Raw genomic sequence first — 18164 nt, 5'->3', positions numbered from 1 at the left:
CCTAAAATTTTCTTATTGAGATAATTCACATATCATAAAATTCACTCTTTAAAAGTGTACAGCCCAGTGGTTTTTAGTATAGTCACAAAATTGTGCAACCTTCATCACTATCTAATTCCACAGGATTTTCATCCCCCAAAAGTCACCCCGTATCCATTAGCAGTCACTTCCCCATGCACTCCTGCCTAAGCCTCCAGTGGCCACAAATCTGCTTTCTGTTCCTATGGATTTGCCTGTTCTGGACATTTCATATAACAGAAATTATACAATATGTGGCATTTTGTGTCTGACTTCTTTCACTTGGCATAATGTTTTTCAGGTTCATCCATGTTGTTGCATTTATCAGTACTTCACTCCTTTTTCATAGCAGAATAATATTTCATTGTATGGCTGTACCATCTTTGGTTATCCATTTATCCAATGATGGACATGTGAGTTGTTTCTATCTTTTGGCTATTGTGAATACTGCTGCTGTAGTGAATATTTATGTATACTATACACAAATAATTTAGGTACAAATGTACAAATGTAGTTGTGTATTTGTTTACAAGTTTTTGTGTGAACATATGTTTTCAAGTCTCTTGGGTATGCACCTAGGAGTAGAATTGCTAGGTCTTACTGTAACTCTATGTTTCACTTTTTGAGGAATTGTGTTCAATTCCTCAGACTGTGTTCCAGAGCAGCTGCACCATTTTACATTCCCAGAAGTGTATGAGGGTTCCAATTTCCCCCAATCTCACCAATACTTGTTATTATCTGTCTTTTTATTATAGCCATCCTAGTGAGTGTGCTTTCTCCTTGTGGTTTTGATCTGCATTTCCCTGATGACTAATGATGTTGAGCATCTTTTCATGTGCTTCTGGACCATTTGTCTATCTTCTTTGGGGAAATGTCTATTCAGATCCTTTGCCCATGCTACAACATGGATAAAACCTAAAAACATTTAAAATTGTTTTTTTTTGTCTTTTTTACTGTTGAGTTACAGGAGTTCTTATATATCCTGAATATTAGATAACTGATTTGCAAATACTCCAATTCTGTAGGTTGCCTTTTTACTTTCTTGATAGTGTGTTTGAAGCACAAACGTTTTTAATTGTGTTGAGTCCAATTTGTCTATTTTTTTCTTTTGCTTGTGCTTTTGGTTTCATATCTAAGAAACTGTTGCCTAATCCAAATTCATGAAGATTTACTCCATTTTCTTCTAAGAGTTTTACAGTTTTAGCTCTTACATTTAGGTCTTTGATCCGTTTTGAGTTAATTTATGCATATGATGTGAGGTAGGGGGCATGTAATTTTAATTCCCGCTCAGCCCCTCAATAATCATGTACCCTTTGGTAAGTTCCTGAACGTTTCAATTTCCTCATTAATAAAGTGGGAATAACAAATAGTACCTAAGATCATAAGGTTATGGTGAAGATAAAGAGAAAATGTACATAAATCACTTAGCAAAGTGCTTGAAGCATCCTAACTGCTCCATAAAAGTGGTAGTTATTAGTTATAATATGAACAATGGGTAAATGCTTTCAGAGAGGAGGTAGCACGAAGATGGGCAGCATTTCTGAGAAAGAATGTGGGATGGGGGAGGCTTGCTTAGTCTACGAGGAGGAGCCGATGTGGGATTGTTACGGGAGTGTCTGTCTTGGATAGACCACTATTTTAATTCCCGGGCCCATCCCAGAACTACTGAAAGGAGCCCCCTGGGCACAGAATCTGCATTTGTATCAACTCAATTTCCAGGGCGGGGTGTTGCGGGGTGGTGACGGTGGCCGCGCCGGCAACGCCGCCTTTATCCTTCAGGGGGCGGCCGAGGGACCGCGGCGGTCACGGCGGCTGCGCAAAACCCTCCCTTTCCCGGGCCGCCCCAGCCGGATCCACCCGGCTCAGCTGACAGCTCCAAACACGGAAGAGGCGGTGCAGAGCGCAGGTTGAGCCGGGCGTCTGTAGGCTGGCGCGGCGGTGGCGGTGAGGGGACCAGGGCTAGGGCGGAGGGCGGAACTTTCGGGCCCGGCACGGAGGGGTGGCCGGAAGGTACGGTGTGGACCGCGTTCCGGGCGCGCGAGGCAGCGAAGAGCGGCCGGGCTGGGACTGCTCAGTGGGCCCGAGCCCCCCAAATCCCGGACGGGGCGTCCCCAGCCGGGCCCGGCTGAGATCCCAGCCCCCTGGGGAGCTCAGAGGAGGAAGGGGAAGGTCCAGGCCCTGCTCGTTGGGGACGCCCGGGGCCGGCTCACACCTCCCACGTTCGTACAGCGCCCTCTGTGTCCGAGGGCTGGGGCAGGTAGCAAGGCTGGGGCTTGCCCCCGGGTTGTAGGTGAGTCGCACCAACAACGACTCAGCACGCCTGGTGGTGAGAGGGGGAGGCACCCGTGGCGGCGGGCTGGTTCCGGAGCCCGGGCTGACCCCAGCTCTGCAGTTGGCACGGTGTGGCCTGGGAGAATGAGTAGGATTTTCCCAGGCCCAAGGGAAACCCGGCGGAGGAGGGCTTCCCTCCCTAGTGTAGCAGGCTCCCGTTTGCCAAGGCTAATATTAAACTTGATGTCTCTCATCTGATGGCGCCGGGGTTTGTTCTTGTTCCTGGGTTACAGATGAAGAAAGAGAGTGGTCTGAACTCAGATTTAGTTATATACTAGCGGTGTGACCTTGGGCCTGAAAGGGACTTAAACTGTCATTTTTCTCATCTGTGTAATGGAATCAGTAAGAGGACTTGCTTCATGGGGTTGTGGGAATTTAACAGGAGTTAATGCATTTAAAGGGCTTAGCACAATGCCTGACACACACTAAGAGCCCAGTAAGTGTTACTTTTCTTGGTGTTACTGTGAATCCTTCTTCTGGTGGGATGTGGCAGAGCAGTCACTGAAACTTAACGATTCTGGTCCCCAGTTTCAGCACACTGCATCTCATACCCATTCAGTTACTTTTTTTTCCTCAGTGTCAAACTGATGGCACTGCTAGATGCTGAGAACAACGCACACATGCAAAAGATTTTATCCTTGCCCTTAAGGAGCTAATGCAGTCCAGTGGTCCAAGTTCAGAGCATGCTATAATGATGCAAAGTGGGATGTGATGATGTCATAGGAAAGTTACAGTAAAAAAAAGTTTGCTGGATTTTTAAAGACTTGACATGTAATCGAAAATTTCTACATAGAATAGGGGCTTTGGACGTGGCTCTTGAAGGCTGAGTGGATAAAATGAAAATGAAATGTGGGTCTGCCATGTGAATTAAGGGACTGGGACAAAGTGGCAGCTGTAGAAGCTGGGGTCTGGTAGGGTAGGTCATGAGGAGCTGTTTACTGGAAACACTGCTTGGAGTAGAGTTTCTTAATCCTAGCTGCACTTAAGAATCACCTGGAGAGCTTGGATAACTACTGATGCTTGATTTAATTGCTCTAGAATATGGCCTGGGTATTGAGAGTTTAAAACGTGGTTCTCCAGGTGATTCTAATGTGCAGACAAGATGGAGAGCACAAACCTAAAACCAGAATCATAAATTCATCTTTCACGCCGTTTATAAATCTTCCTACAGGAAGAAACAGAAACTTAATTATGTTATCACCACGTACTATGTATGGTAAATTGTTTAAAATTAAATAAGATAATGTGAAAGGGCCTCATACAATATACAGTAGGTGCTCAATACATGTAAATTGATTCTGAATTTCATTCTTAGCTTCTTTGGGAGTCACACATCTGAGAATCTGCTTTAAAAATTACCATTTCATATAATATTTTTGCATATAATTTCATAGTGTTCTTAGGTTTCTCTGTAATCCATCTGTGGACCACCCTCCCCTTCCGCCTTACTCCCAGTTGAGAAATCTGGCTCTAAAACTTCCAGAATAGAACTTAAAAGTGTGTATGCAGGGGGCGCCTAGGTGGCACAGCGGTTAAGCGTCTGCCTTCGGCTCAGGGCGGGATCCCGGCGTTCTGGGATCGAGCCCCACATCGGGCTCCTCCGCTGGGAGTCTGCTTCTTCCTCTCCCACTCCCCCTGCTTGTGTTCCCTCTCTCGCTGGCTGTCTCTATCTCTGTTGAATAAAAAAATAAAATCTTTAAAAAAAAATAATAGTGTGTATGCATGCGTGCATGTGCATGCTTTTATTGTTTTGTTTTAAATATCTTGCTTTCATGATTAAGTTGACTTAATGTTGAGGGTCCCTAGCACGATTAATTCATTAGCAGGTGAGAGGAAATACTGGAGGGGGATAGGAAATGAAGAAATAGAAGAAGCCGAAGAGGAAAGAAGAAACAAAAACAAAAGCAAACCCAGGAAAATATTTAGATGTTTGTTATGGGACTTGGTGTGCTCACGTCACATATGACCTTGGTATTCCACCTCGGCTCCTCCCAGGGCTGAAGGCGGTCAGATAAGGCTTGTCTCATTGCTGGGTACATGCACGTACCCCTTTAACCACGTGGCTCAGTTAGGCTCTCCTAGAGAAAGTAATATGCAGCCGTAGATTGGCCTTGACTGTGTGTTAAGATGTGTTTGCCGTGAGTGGTAATAACAAATTCAGAATTTAAATTTGGAGAGTGAGTCTTAACACCATCTTTTGTATTTTTTTTCCTGCAGATGGCAGGATTTCTATAGTATATCTAGTATGAGTTCCAGATCTTGGCCTTTTATCCAGCTTGGTCTCATCTCCACCTTCTGGAGGATAAATGGGATTTGCATAAATTCCAGATTCTGAACTGAAAAACAGACTGCATTGTTAATATCCTTTTCTTCTGGTTGTTACTAACAGGTACTGACTTACCTGAATGGGAACATGTCCCTGTGTTCTGTTTCGGATAGGGAGGCTGCTGAAGCAGAACCGTGATCAGCTGCTGGCAAGAAAATATTTTTTGGAAACAGAGTCATTTTAAATGAACTTATTCAAATTTTGTAGTGTCACCTTTTATAATGTCCTAACTTTTCGGTTGTGTGCATTTCAATTAAAATTTTTTTTTTTTAGTTGAGAGGGGGCATATTTGCAAATCCAGTTATGGTCCAGTATTTTAATTGACAGAACTGTAATTTTTTTGTTGTTGCCTTAATAAAGTAATTTTCATAGATTCTCATAACATATTTTTCCACATATACATTATCTGAAATTGTGGTGCATCTTTCAGTTGATGTGCTTAAAAAGCATCGATTTTATATCATAATTGCAGCATATTTTTATTCTTAGTTTTGCCTGAAATAATGGTAAATCTTAAAATTGTTTTGACAAAGTATGGTACTTGAAAAATTTAATGCTCCTTTGCTGCCTTCTCAGTTATCTAACCCTCTCCTATAGTATCTGTCCCTGTAATGTTCTCTGGAACAGGGTGTTCTCAACTGGGAGTGGTCCCCCCGCTGCACCCCTGGGGGGCATGCTGTTGGCATCTAGTAGGTGGAAGCCAGGGATGTTGGTACACATCCTGTGGGGCACAGGACAGCCTCCCACCGCAAAGAATGATTTGTTCCAAAGCGTTAGTAGTACCGAGCTTGAGAAAACCTGCCTTAGAGATTTCTGTGCATTTAAGAAATTCATTGATTTTTAGGAAGTATATCACATATACTTTAATCTTTCTGTGAACAAGGCACTTTGCTAGGTTTCGTGGACAAGTCAAAATTGTGATTTGTCCTTTTTTCCCTTTTTTAAAGATTTATTTATTTATTTCAGAGAGACAGAGCTTGAGCAGCAGGGGCAGAGGGTGAGGGAAGGAGAAACTCAAACAGACTCCACCCTGACATTAGAACCTGACACGGGGCTCGATTCCACAACCCTGGTATCACTACCTAAGCTGAAACCCAAGAGTCAGGAGCTTCACTGACTATGCCACCCAGGTGCCCCAATGATTTGTACTTTTAAAAAAAATTTTTTAAATTGTGCTTTTTTTTCTGAATCAGTGATAGCTACCTGATGAAGTCAGCAATTAGAACCATCATTTTTAAAAAAAATATTTTATTTATTTATTTGCCAGAGAGAGAGATCACAAGTAGGTGGGAGCGGCAGGCAGAGGCAGAAGTAGGCTCCCTGCTGAACAAGGAGCCTGATTTGGGACTCGATCCCAGAGCCCTGGGATCATGACCTGAGCCCAAGGCAGAGGCTTAACCGACTGAGCCACCCAGGCGTCCCCACAACCATCATTTTTGAAAAAGCTGTCATTATTGCAAAGCTGCTGGAATATTAGATGTGTCATTTCTAGTAGCAGAAAAGTGAGAATATTGATTAATTCTTTGCAGTTGTTTGTGAGGAACTTTACTTTTTTTTTTGTACTACTAGAGTTTTCCAAACTCTGTGCCTTTTCTATTCTTAACTAATTTGAATGATTGTCTTCAGCTCCTCAGAAAATTAAATGTCGTCAGAAGATCGAGAAGCTCAGGAGGATGAATTGCTGGCCCTGGCGAGTATTTATGATGGAGATGAATTTAGAAAAGCAGAGTCTGTCCAAGGTGGAGAAACCAGGATCTATTTGGACTTGCCACAAAATTTCAAGATATTTGTGAGCGGTTAGTTAATAATATTCCCTTAAACAGATTTTGCTAAATAAAGGTTATTCTTAATTTCTTAGTGTACCCTAAATTATTTGTCATCTTGTATCTATAGGCATTAGTGGTAGATGGTAGTATTACAGATTGAACACATATTTCTGTTTTAATTGAAAATTGGACTGAGGATAAATAGTTCTCAATTTGATTCGCCTTTTGACCACTGAATTGGGATATTATCCTGCATATTTCATGCATTCTAATCTTCTAACTAGCAGTTTATCAGCTATGAGTCATTGGCTGTTAAATAGGGATAATAAAAAAGAAAATGACATAATGTATGTGAAAACGCTTGGAAAGTTTTAAAGTACCGTGGTGGTTGTTAATACTATTTGGTTTCCAGAATCATTTCAACTACCATAAACCTGTGACATATGCTGTTACTCTGTGACCTTTTGCTTCAGAAAAAAACAAAAAACTGCTGCTTTTGATACAAATGTTCACAGAAGACTTCGGTGCACACTTTCTCAAAAAGTTTCCACTATAAAGGCATTGAGTAAAGAAAGTAAGTGTGATAATTTAAAATGAAACTTTGATTGTGAGAGTGGTGTGTGCTGTATCTTGCCCTCAAGCCTGAGATCATTGTGTTGGCACAAATTCTCCCAACTATGATTCATAGATGGTTGGCACATGCTGCTCTAAGTAGGTCATGGCTCTTTAATAGAAATAAACATCCTTTTCTCTAGATTGCGTCTGTAATCATCTACTGTAAAACAACAACAAAAGAAAACATTGTGTTTTACTTGCTTATTAGTGTTAGGACTTGTGCTCAGAAGTGTATACGAGAATAAGTTATGTGTCTTCATTAGAAATTTCATGGTGCTTAGTATATTTCTCAAGAGCTTATGAAAGATTTTTTTTAAGGTGGTGGCTATGAAGTGAAAATTAGGAAATAGAAAGTGCTTTGGGGGAGGGTTTTTATACCCTCAACTAAAGCATTAGTCTTTCTTGAGCACCGCTCAACAGTAATGGACACTCAAGTGTTGACCAACTGATTCTTTCTAATCTTTGTTTTTGGTTCAGGCAATTCAAATGAGTGTCTCCAGAATGGTGGCTTTGAATACACCATTTGCTTTCTGCCTCCACTTGTGCTGAACTTTGAACTGCCACCAGATTATCCATCCTCCTCCCCACCTTCATTCACACTTAGTGGCAAATGGCTGTCACCAACTCAGGTTAGACCCGAAACTTAATTTCTCCTATCCATTTTTAGAAACTTTAAAAAATCATCTTTAATTGAAGACTACCTTGATGATCTTGAATTCATTGCATGAAGAACAAATGGCTTTGATTTTGTAATTTTTCCCCCTTGCCTTCATGAATCCTAATGTTAATGAATTGGAAATGTTTGATGTTTTAGAAAGGAATGGCAATGATTAGGATGACTAATCACTATGAATTGCAGTAGGAATAATTTTTAATCAAGTATATATATTTTTTCCTGATCTTGCTATTTTCCCATTTAATTTGCATTGTAATAGAGACGATAAGGTCCTTCTAATTCTCCTTAGATGTTGGTATTACTTTTTTTTCTTAGTTTCTTATCCATTCCTTAAATGAAAGATTTAACTGAAATTAGGAGGACTAAAGTTGAGCTGATGTAGTTAGAATAAACACATTTCCTAAGTAACCATAATAAGTGCTTTTATTTTTAGAGGTCTGTGTATTAATAACAAATAATTGTTGACTAGTCTCCCATGGATGTAAATACACACAAATAGAAATGTGTATGATTCCTACATCTCCTCTCTCAGGAACCTCGTATCATGAAGCCTTCGTTTCCTCCAGCTTACATATCCTTTTCTAATAACAACCTCGGCTCTTGATTGAGACATAAATATGACTTGAAGCTAATATAAAGTACTCTGGGATAGATAATGGATCAATAGCAGCTACTTTTCTAGAAATCATGATGAAGATTGATAGGCTGATGTATATTAAGACAAAAGCTGTCAGAGTTACTTCACCTTAAGGAACAGCTTGTCAGTTTTTCCCTTTTGATCATGGAGTTTTCATTCCACCCCACTGACCAGTCTAATCTTTCAGATGAGAGTGCGTTTGTAAAATTCAGCTTGTGGTTTAAAAACAAAATTAATTTAGAAAAAGGATAAGACATGTCAAATAAAAAAGGAATATTACCTAACATTCCGATATCTGTGCCCGAGGCAGTACATGCAAGACAGTGGATTATTTGCCCAAGAATATCAAGGCTGTTTGACATTTAGATCACAGAGAGTTGACTGAATTATTTAGATATTGATAATCTCATTTCTCCAGAGAGAAAACAAAACAAGGACAGATTCACTGAGTGTGTGGTTGCAGTTTCAGATTCCAGCCAAGTAGCATTGACTTCCTGCTGGCTTTTGGGAGTGTGGGGAGAGGAGAGTTGTTCATTATTTTATGTGTTAGAGCTGAAATTACAGTAGGATTCTTTATCAGATAAATTCTTGTGCATATAATTGACGTTTTAATTGGCCTTATATTTCTTCTTGGTTCAATTCTTGTTGTTTGCTGGGCCCTGATTCCTTGTCATTGTGAATCTCACCTGTTGATAGTGAAGTTGACACATGGTCCTGGGTTTCCCTGTATCAGGGTTGGTTCAGAAAAGGGAAGTGAGTTTAGCCTCATAGTATTTTCCATTATGTTTCTCCCACTATATATACATATACAGTCTCCTCCTATTCTTTTCCTCTTTCAATTCCCCCAACCTCACCTGCACCCCAGCTGCCTCTTTTGAGAAGGGGCTAGAAAAGGAAGGAGGATGGAGGAGAATGGCTTCTTCATTGGACTTCGTGGCTCAAATACTAGTCAGAGCTCCCCTTTTAGTATTTATTACATTTTACACATTTCAGCAGGTTTCTCAGAAGTATGATTGATCTTAGAAGCATATTCATGTAAATGTGAAAAAGTATTTTGCATGATATTTAACAATAGGTTTTTAAGTTCAGGAAGTGTTTATGTTTGTGCCTATGTAGGGTTTGGTGAATGGCCGTACGTAGAGCAAGGAATAGAAAATGTGGTCCTTTTTCACTTGTTTAAATTTACACAATTTGTCTGCATCTGGAAGGCTTATTTTTTATGTTTAGCTAAAAAGAAAAGCTCCTTAATTCCTGAGCTCTACTTACCAATATTTTACATTTCTAATGGAAAATCCTCTTATATTTCCCTTTCAAATTGAACAAACCACCTCTAAAGAGGAAAAGTCGAAGTCGTTTAAACTTTGGTTGCTTAGCTTAGGAAGTGTGAGCTTTCCCTATGGCAGCAAAACCATGTTGAGGTCTTATAATCATGTCCAGGTTCCATATCATTCTGTCTTCCTCCATTAACCAGGATCTCATGTAAGCCCAGATTGCTTAGTTAAAACCAGCTTGTAAATCTGACTAACAAGGATTCTGAGGTTGGATTCTGTTAGTGATTCTTTCACATGAGTTGGCTTTTTGATAGGACTGGAAAAGTTAGAATTAAGAACTTGGAGTAGATTTTTAAACTGCTCTCCTTCTAACATTATGCAGGGTACCTCCAGGACTAGGACTCCAAAGGAATAGAAGTAGTTCATTTTAGAGCTCCATCTCTTTCTCCTGCATGAGATACATAGCAATACTAAAACAACAAAGAAAAGACAAAATATCCTCCATTTCAGTGGCTCATATGTAAACCTATAGTCTTGCCATTTCTCTCGTTTTCAGGTTACTTTTAGCTTCTGACTGTGTGTTCTGCTGTGACTCACGTTGCTGAATAGTGTAAGAAGTGCTCCGCTAAGAATATCGGTGCTCTTTGCAGCGCAGTTTAGCACAGCAGTAAAAAAATCATGTTAGGAATTGTAAGGGTTTAACTTAGAAGTTAAAAAGATTGCAAGAGAAGTGAGGAGTTGACAGTATCTTCACCTTTCCACACTCACCAGCACCCTCCTGTGCTCTCTCCTAGCTCTCAGCTCTCTGCAAGCACTTAGACAACCTGTGGGAAGAACACCGTGGCAGTGTGGTCCTGTTTGCTTGGATGCAGTTTCTTAAGGAAGAGACCCTGGCATACTTGAATATCGTCTCTCCTTTTGAGCTCAAGATGGGTTCTCAGAAAAAGATGCAGAGAAGGACGGCTCAGGCCTCTCCCAACACAGAGCTAGATTTTGGAGGAGCTGCTGGATCGGATGCAGACCAGGAGGAGGCTGTGGATGAGAGAGCTGTGCAGGATGTGGAATCACTGTCGAGTCTGATCCAGGAAATCTTGGACTTCGATCAAGCTCAGCAGATCAAATGCTTTAACAGTAAATTGTTCCTGTGCAATATCTGTTTCTGTGAGAAGCTGGGTAGTGAATGCATGTACTTCTTGGAATGCAGGCATGTGTACTGCAAAGCCTGTCTAAAGGACTACTTTGAAATCCAGATCAGAGATGGCCAAGTTCAGTGCCTCAACTGCCCAGAACCCAAGTGCCCTTCGGTGGCCACTCCTGGTCAGGTAATCCTCTACTCTGCTCACAGCTGCCTCCTGATTCTCTTTCACCAGGGAGCATCTTCTCAGGAACTTCTCTTGTTAGGGCTCATCAGGGCAGCCTGAGGCCTTAGGGCGCGCCCGCAAGTAGTTTCAGTGTATCCATCAAGAATGCCGTGGTTTTTTTTTTTTTTTTTTTAAGATTTTATTTATTTATTTGACAGAGAGACAGCCAGCCAGATAGGGAACACAAGCAGGGGGAGTGGGAGAGGAAGAGGCAGGCTTCCAGTGGAGGAGCCTAATGTGGGGCTCGATCCCACAATGCCAGGATCACGGCCTGAGCCGAAGACAGACGCTTAACAACTGTGCTACCCAGGTGCCCCAAGAATGCCGTGGTCTTAACTCAGCTGTTGAACCAAATGTAAATGCTTCCTCTGCTGGCCTGGGCATGAGCAGTTCTTGGCAGGGATGAGTGTCAGAAAAGTAATTGTAAAGTGTTCTGGTGATTTACTTAGTTTATATAAGGGGATCCCATCAACCTTGGAGAATCACTAGCCTGCCTTTGTGTGAGGCTGGGATCCGAAGGGCATATTCCTTGGAATGGTTAACAGAATCAGGGACAGCATACTTGGTTTGACATTTCTTTTTTTGTCAACTTTATTAAGCCATAAATGTACCCATTTAAAGTGTACAGTTGGCTTAGCTTTGACACATGTGTAGACCATGTAGCCACCCTCTCAGTCCAGGTATAGACTTGGCCACATTTGGTTTGATTTTGAAGTAAGAGAGTTTTAGTTCATGTGCATCTAGTTAGCACCAGCATTTTAAGGATCTCCTCAGAATCAGAACTGGTTGGGAAATCCTCACATTTATGTGTTTTCTATTTCCCTCCAGGTCAAAGAGCTAGTGGAAACAGAGTTGTTTGCCCGTTATGACCGCCTTCTCCTCCAGTCCACCTTGGACCTGATGGCGGACGTGGTGTACTGTCCCCGCCCGTGCTGCCAGTTGCCTGTGATGCAGGAGCCTGGCTGCACCATGGGCATCTGCTCCAGTTGCAATTTTGCCTTCTGTACCTTGTGCAGATTGACTTACCACGGCGTCTCTCCATGTAAGGTAACTGCAGGTGAGTTGTAACTGTGTGAACTCGATCCTCCTGCCCTCCACACAAACACACACACACACACACACACACACAACCCCAAGAAAAAGCTTGAACTCTTTAATCCTATAATTTAGAAATGTTAATTCAACAGATACTTTTGTTTCAGTTACTGCCCTAGGCTCTGGAGATACGGTAGTGACCAAATACCCTTATGGAACTTAAATTAAATTTTAATGGTGGAGACAGGCAAATGAAATAATAAGAATATTAGATGGTCGTAAGTGCTATGGAGGAAGAAAAGTAAGGCAAGGACAGGATATGAAATGTTCTGAAGCTTGGGATTTTACTTAGGGAAATAAAGGGGAAGACCTCAGTGGTAAAGTAGTTTGAATAAAGACTAGAAGGAACTAAGGAAACAAGCCATGGAGATAGCTGGGGCGGGGGAAGACGACAGAAGAAATGGCAAGGTAATTTCCATCTATGAACATGGGATAATGCAGCTCCTGGTTGGCCAGTGCAGACTGTCTTAGCTGCCACTCTTGTTTCCATGGCACGTATGTCTTTTTTTTTTTTTTTTTAAGATTTTATTTATTTATTTGACAGACAGTGAAAGAGGGAACACAAGTAGGGTGATGTGAGAGGGAGAAGCAGGCTTCCGGCTGAGCAGGGATTCCCAATGCGGGGCTTGGGGCTCGATCCCGGGACCTGAGCTGAAGGCAAATGCTTAACGACTGAGCCATCCAGGCGCCCCAAACCATGGCACATATGTCTGATCAGTCATCAAGTTCTTTATCATTGAGTCCAGGAAAGCCTCAGAATCTTCCTCAACCCTTAGTGCTTCAGAGAGCCACCATTTATTGAAGTGGGCACGGGAGGTGAAAGCTGTTTGTAATTCTGTTCTAAATAAGGATTGAGAAACCAGCCCTCTGACCTCGGTTTAACTGGACTTTGATGACTTAGTCTTTCTTACACTAACAGGGGTAATGATAATAGCTATTACATAGGGTTATTTTAAGGATCAAATAAACTATCGTAGTGCTACTCCAAACTTGTATTGTTGTTACACTGGTCTGTGACAAGATAAAGAAAGAAATGGAGTGTCAGGGCTAGAAAGTTAGAGCGATTTCACAGAGTAATTTTATGTCAGATCTAATAAAAATTTAAGCTTATATTTCTTTCTTTTTGTAATTTTCCTAATAATTCATTTGATTGTATTTTGCAAAAGTTTTGGTCCTTGACAGAGTGGTGGGGGAAAAAACTGGCCCTTTACCATGGATAGTTTGAGAACAACAGGCTAATCTGTGTAAAATGCAAATGGTAGCTGTTAATGCCATTATTAGGATAGTTACTAATGGCTCCTGTTAGCAGAGTGTTATTATCTCCAACAAAGTAGCCCTAAGAGGAAAACGACTAGATTCTTCCAGTTGCCTAGAACAGAGTCTTGTAGTGCGTATGGGCAGATGGGATGGAGAATTTACCAGAGTATAATAGAAGCCTTTGCTTTAGACTTCTATAACCTTATCATTGAGAGGCTGAAGCACGTATCAGGTGTTTCATAGCATTTGTGGAAGAAATCAAAGAAGCTTGGGGGCTTCAGCAAAATTAAGAATCTCTTTCTGTATCTATCTGTATCGGTATATCTCTATATACATATTAGATACTACTATGTAAAGTGTATGAAATACAATTATTTTGAGAACATTAGAGTGATAATCTTTGTCCTGCATCTGAGTGAAGCAATAGAACAGTGCAGCGAGATTGAAGAATATCGGGGGAAAGGTTGACTGGAGGAACTTTGCAGGACCCGCGGGTGGTAAATTGTAGTCACTGACTTTTTTTATCTACAGAATTGAACAGTCTTTGCTCTTGAGCCAAAGATGCTTTTGTTTATTTGTTAGGCCTTGTTACTGTCAAATGATGAGTGATGCTGACTTCGTGGAAAATCAGTGTCTCTTTCAACCTTTGTGTCTTTTAGCTAAGTCAGTCTTTAACTGTGTGCTACTAGTTGCACAAACGTGCCAACATTAGTAAGTCAGAATCAGCAAAAAAGATGACCTCTTGTTCCAACACCTTGTGCAAGTCCAGCTTCTCTGGCCGGAGCGTTCTTTTACATTCTTTGTCATTTGTACACGTGTCATTTTTACCTACTTATAACCTAAATCTGCCTTTTTCTGGATTCTGTAATGAGTATTTTAATTGAGTTGTAGCCATCTCATAAGTTTTTAATAACTAAATATTATGTCATTAAATGGCTCTTTCACACGTGGTTATTCCCTTGGACATTTAATTTGTTTGCCATTGTTATATGCAACTCCATGCATATAACTGTACTTTGGATTATTTCCTCATGATTAAAGTTCCCGTAATAGCATTATTGAATAACCAAAGGTTATGACCATTTTTTAATGGTTTTTAGATAGCTTTGCAAAGTTGTTTAAAAGTTAATTTTCCATTTCACTTTCCAGAGAAATTAATGGACTTACGAAATGAGTACCTGCAAGCAGATGAGGCCAATAAAAGATTTTTGGAACAGAGGTATGGTAAGAGGGTGATTCAGAAGGCACTGGAAGAGATGGAAAGTAAGGAATGGCTAGAAAAGAACTCAAAGAGCTGCCCGTGCTGTGGGACTCCCATAGAGGTAAAGGTTCGGGCCCGACTTGGCAGACAGACTTACAGGCTTGTTAGGGTTGCTTTAACAAGCCTATTAATTTTATGACTAAGAAAACACATTTATTAAACCTTCTTACTTGTAAAATGCAAATTCACTACTAAATATTGTTTTTGATCTTCAGTATATGTAGACTTAGGTTTTTAAAATGCTTTCATGGAGTGAAAATTGTTCTCACATTGTATCCGTAACAAAACTGAATGGGTCATGAGGAAGCCTATTGGAGCTACAAGTAACTCTTAACTCCTCTACATGATTAAAAAAAAAAAATCAAGCCTGACCTCTTAGAACTATTTATCTTGGAATTTAACACACTTGCTTACGAAGCATAAACTTAGGAAATGAAGACATTTTCCTATTAATCTGAGCCAAAATAGACATTTAAATCTGTTGCTTCTTGGCAAAATCGTAATATATTTTAAAGTCGGAATTTATCTTTGCATTTGGTTCTCCTATTCCAATCCATTATGTCTGAACTGGAGCTGGTGGTGATTCCCCAGTTACCCTATAAGGAAACTGGCATTCTGTTTAAGCACGTCAGCCATGCTTCAGCCCTGTGTTACAATGGAGGACTTGGTACCAAATGTTTACCTAGATTTGTGTAAAAAGTTTAAAGTCACACATATTAAATCCAAACATTTTAATATTAATTTACACGTTCAGCTTATAATATACATGTTTGGTTTCTATCTACTGTTTATCAGAAAAGATTTGGGAAAGTATCTAGTTGTAGGTACACCTGCCAAATATTTTCTGTATTTTGCTTGTAAAGCAACAGAGGAAAGCATTTAATAGTTAAAGTATGTTACCTGTATAACTCAAGCCTGCCTGGGGAAAAAGATGTCTAGGGGACGGTTGTACTCGATCTTTTTGGCATGTGCTTTTCTCTTTTGCTTTTATAGCCTTGATATTATTCTCTTTCTATCTTTTCCACCAGAAATTAGATGGGTGTAACAAGATGACATGTACTGGCTGTATGCAATATTTCTGCTGGATTTGCATGGGTTCTCTCTCTAGAGCAAACCCTTATAAACATTTCACTGATCCTGCTTCCCCGTGTTTTAACCGGTATGTATACATCATCCCCTGGTCTCAGCAGCAATTTTTGGTACTTCATTTGTAGACCACTTTATTTAGAGAATTCTCTTACACATTTTCTCACATATATGATCTTTTATATTTTCTAGAAAGTGAGTTTATGACGAAAAATATGTTACCTGGATATTTTCTTTTTTATCCTCCTCAACTTCTTATAGTGAAAATTTTCAAACCTACAGAAGAGGTGAAAGTTGAAAGAGTATGATTAGTAGAATACCGTCTACCAAAATGAACAAGTGATAGTATTTTATCATATTTGTTTTCCAGTACTTGATCCTAAGTTGGAGATAGGATGCTTTATCTCTCAATACTTCCACATTGTCTCCTAAGATAAGAAAATTCTTCTACATAACAGCAATACTTAAATTTAACAACGAAGGCATACTATCATCTAATAAACATGTTTAAAACTTCCCAAATATCCCTAGAAAATCTTTTAAAGCTCTTTTACTGAACCAGGATATAATCAAGTTCAGACATTTTACTTGGTTCTGTCTCTTCAGTCTCTTAATATACAAGAATTTTGCCCACCTTTTTTTGTATGTGTTGAGGGGAACATTGACATTTGAGAGAGTCCAGGCCACTCGTACTGTAGAGAACATCGTACTTTCTAGAGTTTTGCTTCTCCCTGTTGTCTTTTAGTTAGTTTCTCTGTCCTCTCTAGTTCCTGTAAATTGGAAGTTAGCTCTAGACTCAGTGTGAATAGATTTCGAGTTACATTTTTGACAAGAATACTTCCTGAGGGGTGATGTGTACCTTATATTGTAACACAGTAGATCCATAATGTCTGGTTGTCCCACGTTAGTATGCCGGTCAATTCTATTGTTTGCTCCATTGTAAATGTCAGTTTTCTTTTTTGTTGTTAGTAAGTAATCTCTGGGGTGATTTCTTGGCACAGTGTGAATATCCTGTTTTTCAACAGCTCTGATTTTGGCATTAGTTGATGACCTTTGTGAAGAGGCATCTGTCTAGTATCTACAATCACTGGTGTTACTAAATTATAAGAGAAATTGAAGAAACAAGCTCTGTCTGTGAACTGCTGTAAATCTAATGTTGAAAATTGCATCAATTTTAGGTAACATAGGGAAAGAAAACAAGTTGGCAGCTATAAAACATTATACCAGTGGAGCGTGCAAGGACAACGAAGCAGAGAGTAGAGTGATTCATATGTAACAGAGTTACGGTGGTTTGGAAGAGTTCCCCTTCTAGCTTGCTTGACTTCCCCAGTCCTGGCTTAATTCCATTTACTGTACACGTTGAGTATCAGTTTTTTGATACCCATTTCCAATTATTGTTAATCCTTGGCCCTAGAGAGTTTGTCTGGATCTGAAAGGGCTATTCTTGTAAACTTTAAGACAGCTTGTTCAGAGGGAGCCGTATTTCAGCCCTCCTCAGTGTAGTGATTAAAGGAAAGGAAAAGATCCACAATGTTTTCAGAAGAGTAGAGAGAGTAATTTTGAGAGAAAGAAAGAGATGATAAAGTGTTTCCCAGGTGCCTACAAATGTACCTTATTTTATGCTTCCAGGTTGTTCCATGCTGTGGATGTTAATGGAGATATTTGGGAAGATGAGATTGAAGACTAGTTAACGCCTCCTACTCAAGATAAGGAAGTGGAATGGTTTGCCCTAATCTTTTGTCTAGTACACAAGATAACTTTGCAGGATATTTAGGGTACCATTAATTCACTCTTCCTTTGTAGAAGATGTGGAAGAGCAAGGTTTATATTTTCGTGTGGTACTACTGATTAAGGCACATTCATATGTTTTTCAATTTAAGATAGAGAAAATTATAAGCCAAAGGTTCAGAAAATGAAAACTAGAGAATATTAAATACTACAGTGTGCCCAAAGCTCTGAATAGTTAAAAAGTAAATATTTATTTTCTTCCCCAAGCTTTAGGTGAGGAGAGGAGTAAAGAGTTAAACTTACAGACCTTTTTATCTGAAAGCATCCCTCTAAGGCATTATGTGGGAGTCCCCTCAGTACTGCTCCTTATAACTGGGGTGGGTAGAAAGAAGCCTTATTAAAATTGTACTGAGAGCCTGATCTCATTAACTCCGTGTTACATTCCTTTGAACCTACGTTTCTGCCAAGTTAATTCTTTCTTTGGAGGAAGCCCTTTACTCTGTAACTGATTGGATGGCCCAGTGTCATTTGGATCTACTGCTTTTCAGAATAGAAATTTATAGATAATTTAAAAAATATTTTTAATGCCATAAACACTGTGGGTCACCTGGTATTTATTAGTGGTGTGCAGTCCACTGGTTTTGAGCCAAGTCTAGAATTTAATGATATTGGCCCAGAAGAGTTTCAGTCCCATTCAGCTCTTCTGGGCCGTAGAGCCTAGGTTCAAGATGACTTG

The 18164-nt window shown here is 40.1% G+C and overlaps 1 protein-coding gene across 9 annotated transcripts; it reads left to right on the top strand.

Moving 5' to 3' along the window:
- The first annotated feature begins 1859 nt into the window (after positions 1–1859).
- Positions 1860–17848, top strand: RNF14 (ring finger protein 14). 9 transcript variants are annotated; one of them, XM_040622294.1, is made up of 9 exons: positions 1860–1962; positions 4567–4738; positions 6302–6471; positions 7534–7685; positions 10435–10962; positions 11830–12058; positions 14503–14675; positions 15643–15773; positions 17330–17848. In XM_040622294.1, exons 3-9 carry the CDS (start codon positions 6318–6320, stop codon positions 17385–17387), a joined length of 1425 nt encoding a protein of 474 aa, XP_040478228.1. In that variant the 5' UTR covers positions 1860–1962; positions 4567–4738; positions 6302–6317; the 3' UTR covers positions 17388–17848. The 9 variants fall into 9 exon arrangements, with proteins under 9 accessions (XP_040478228.1, XP_040478230.1, XP_008689682.2 ...); XM_008691460.2 differs by having other exon boundaries at positions 1941–2028; XM_008691461.2 differs by lacking the exon at positions 1860–1962 and adding an exon at positions 2061–2308 and having other exon boundaries at positions 4567–4708; positions 6290–6471.
- Positions 17849–18164: the final 316 nt, after the last annotated feature.

Source organism: Ursus maritimus, unplaced genomic scaffold (genome assembly GCF_017311325.1).
Source record: "Ursus maritimus isolate PB19 unplaced genomic scaffold, ASM1731132v1 scaffold_5, whole genome shotgun sequence".
In the NCBI taxonomy this organism is placed as follows: domain Eukaryota; kingdom Metazoa; phylum Chordata; class Mammalia; order Carnivora; family Ursidae; genus Ursus; species Ursus maritimus.
This window is presented reverse-complemented; position numbering and strand designations above follow the sequence as displayed.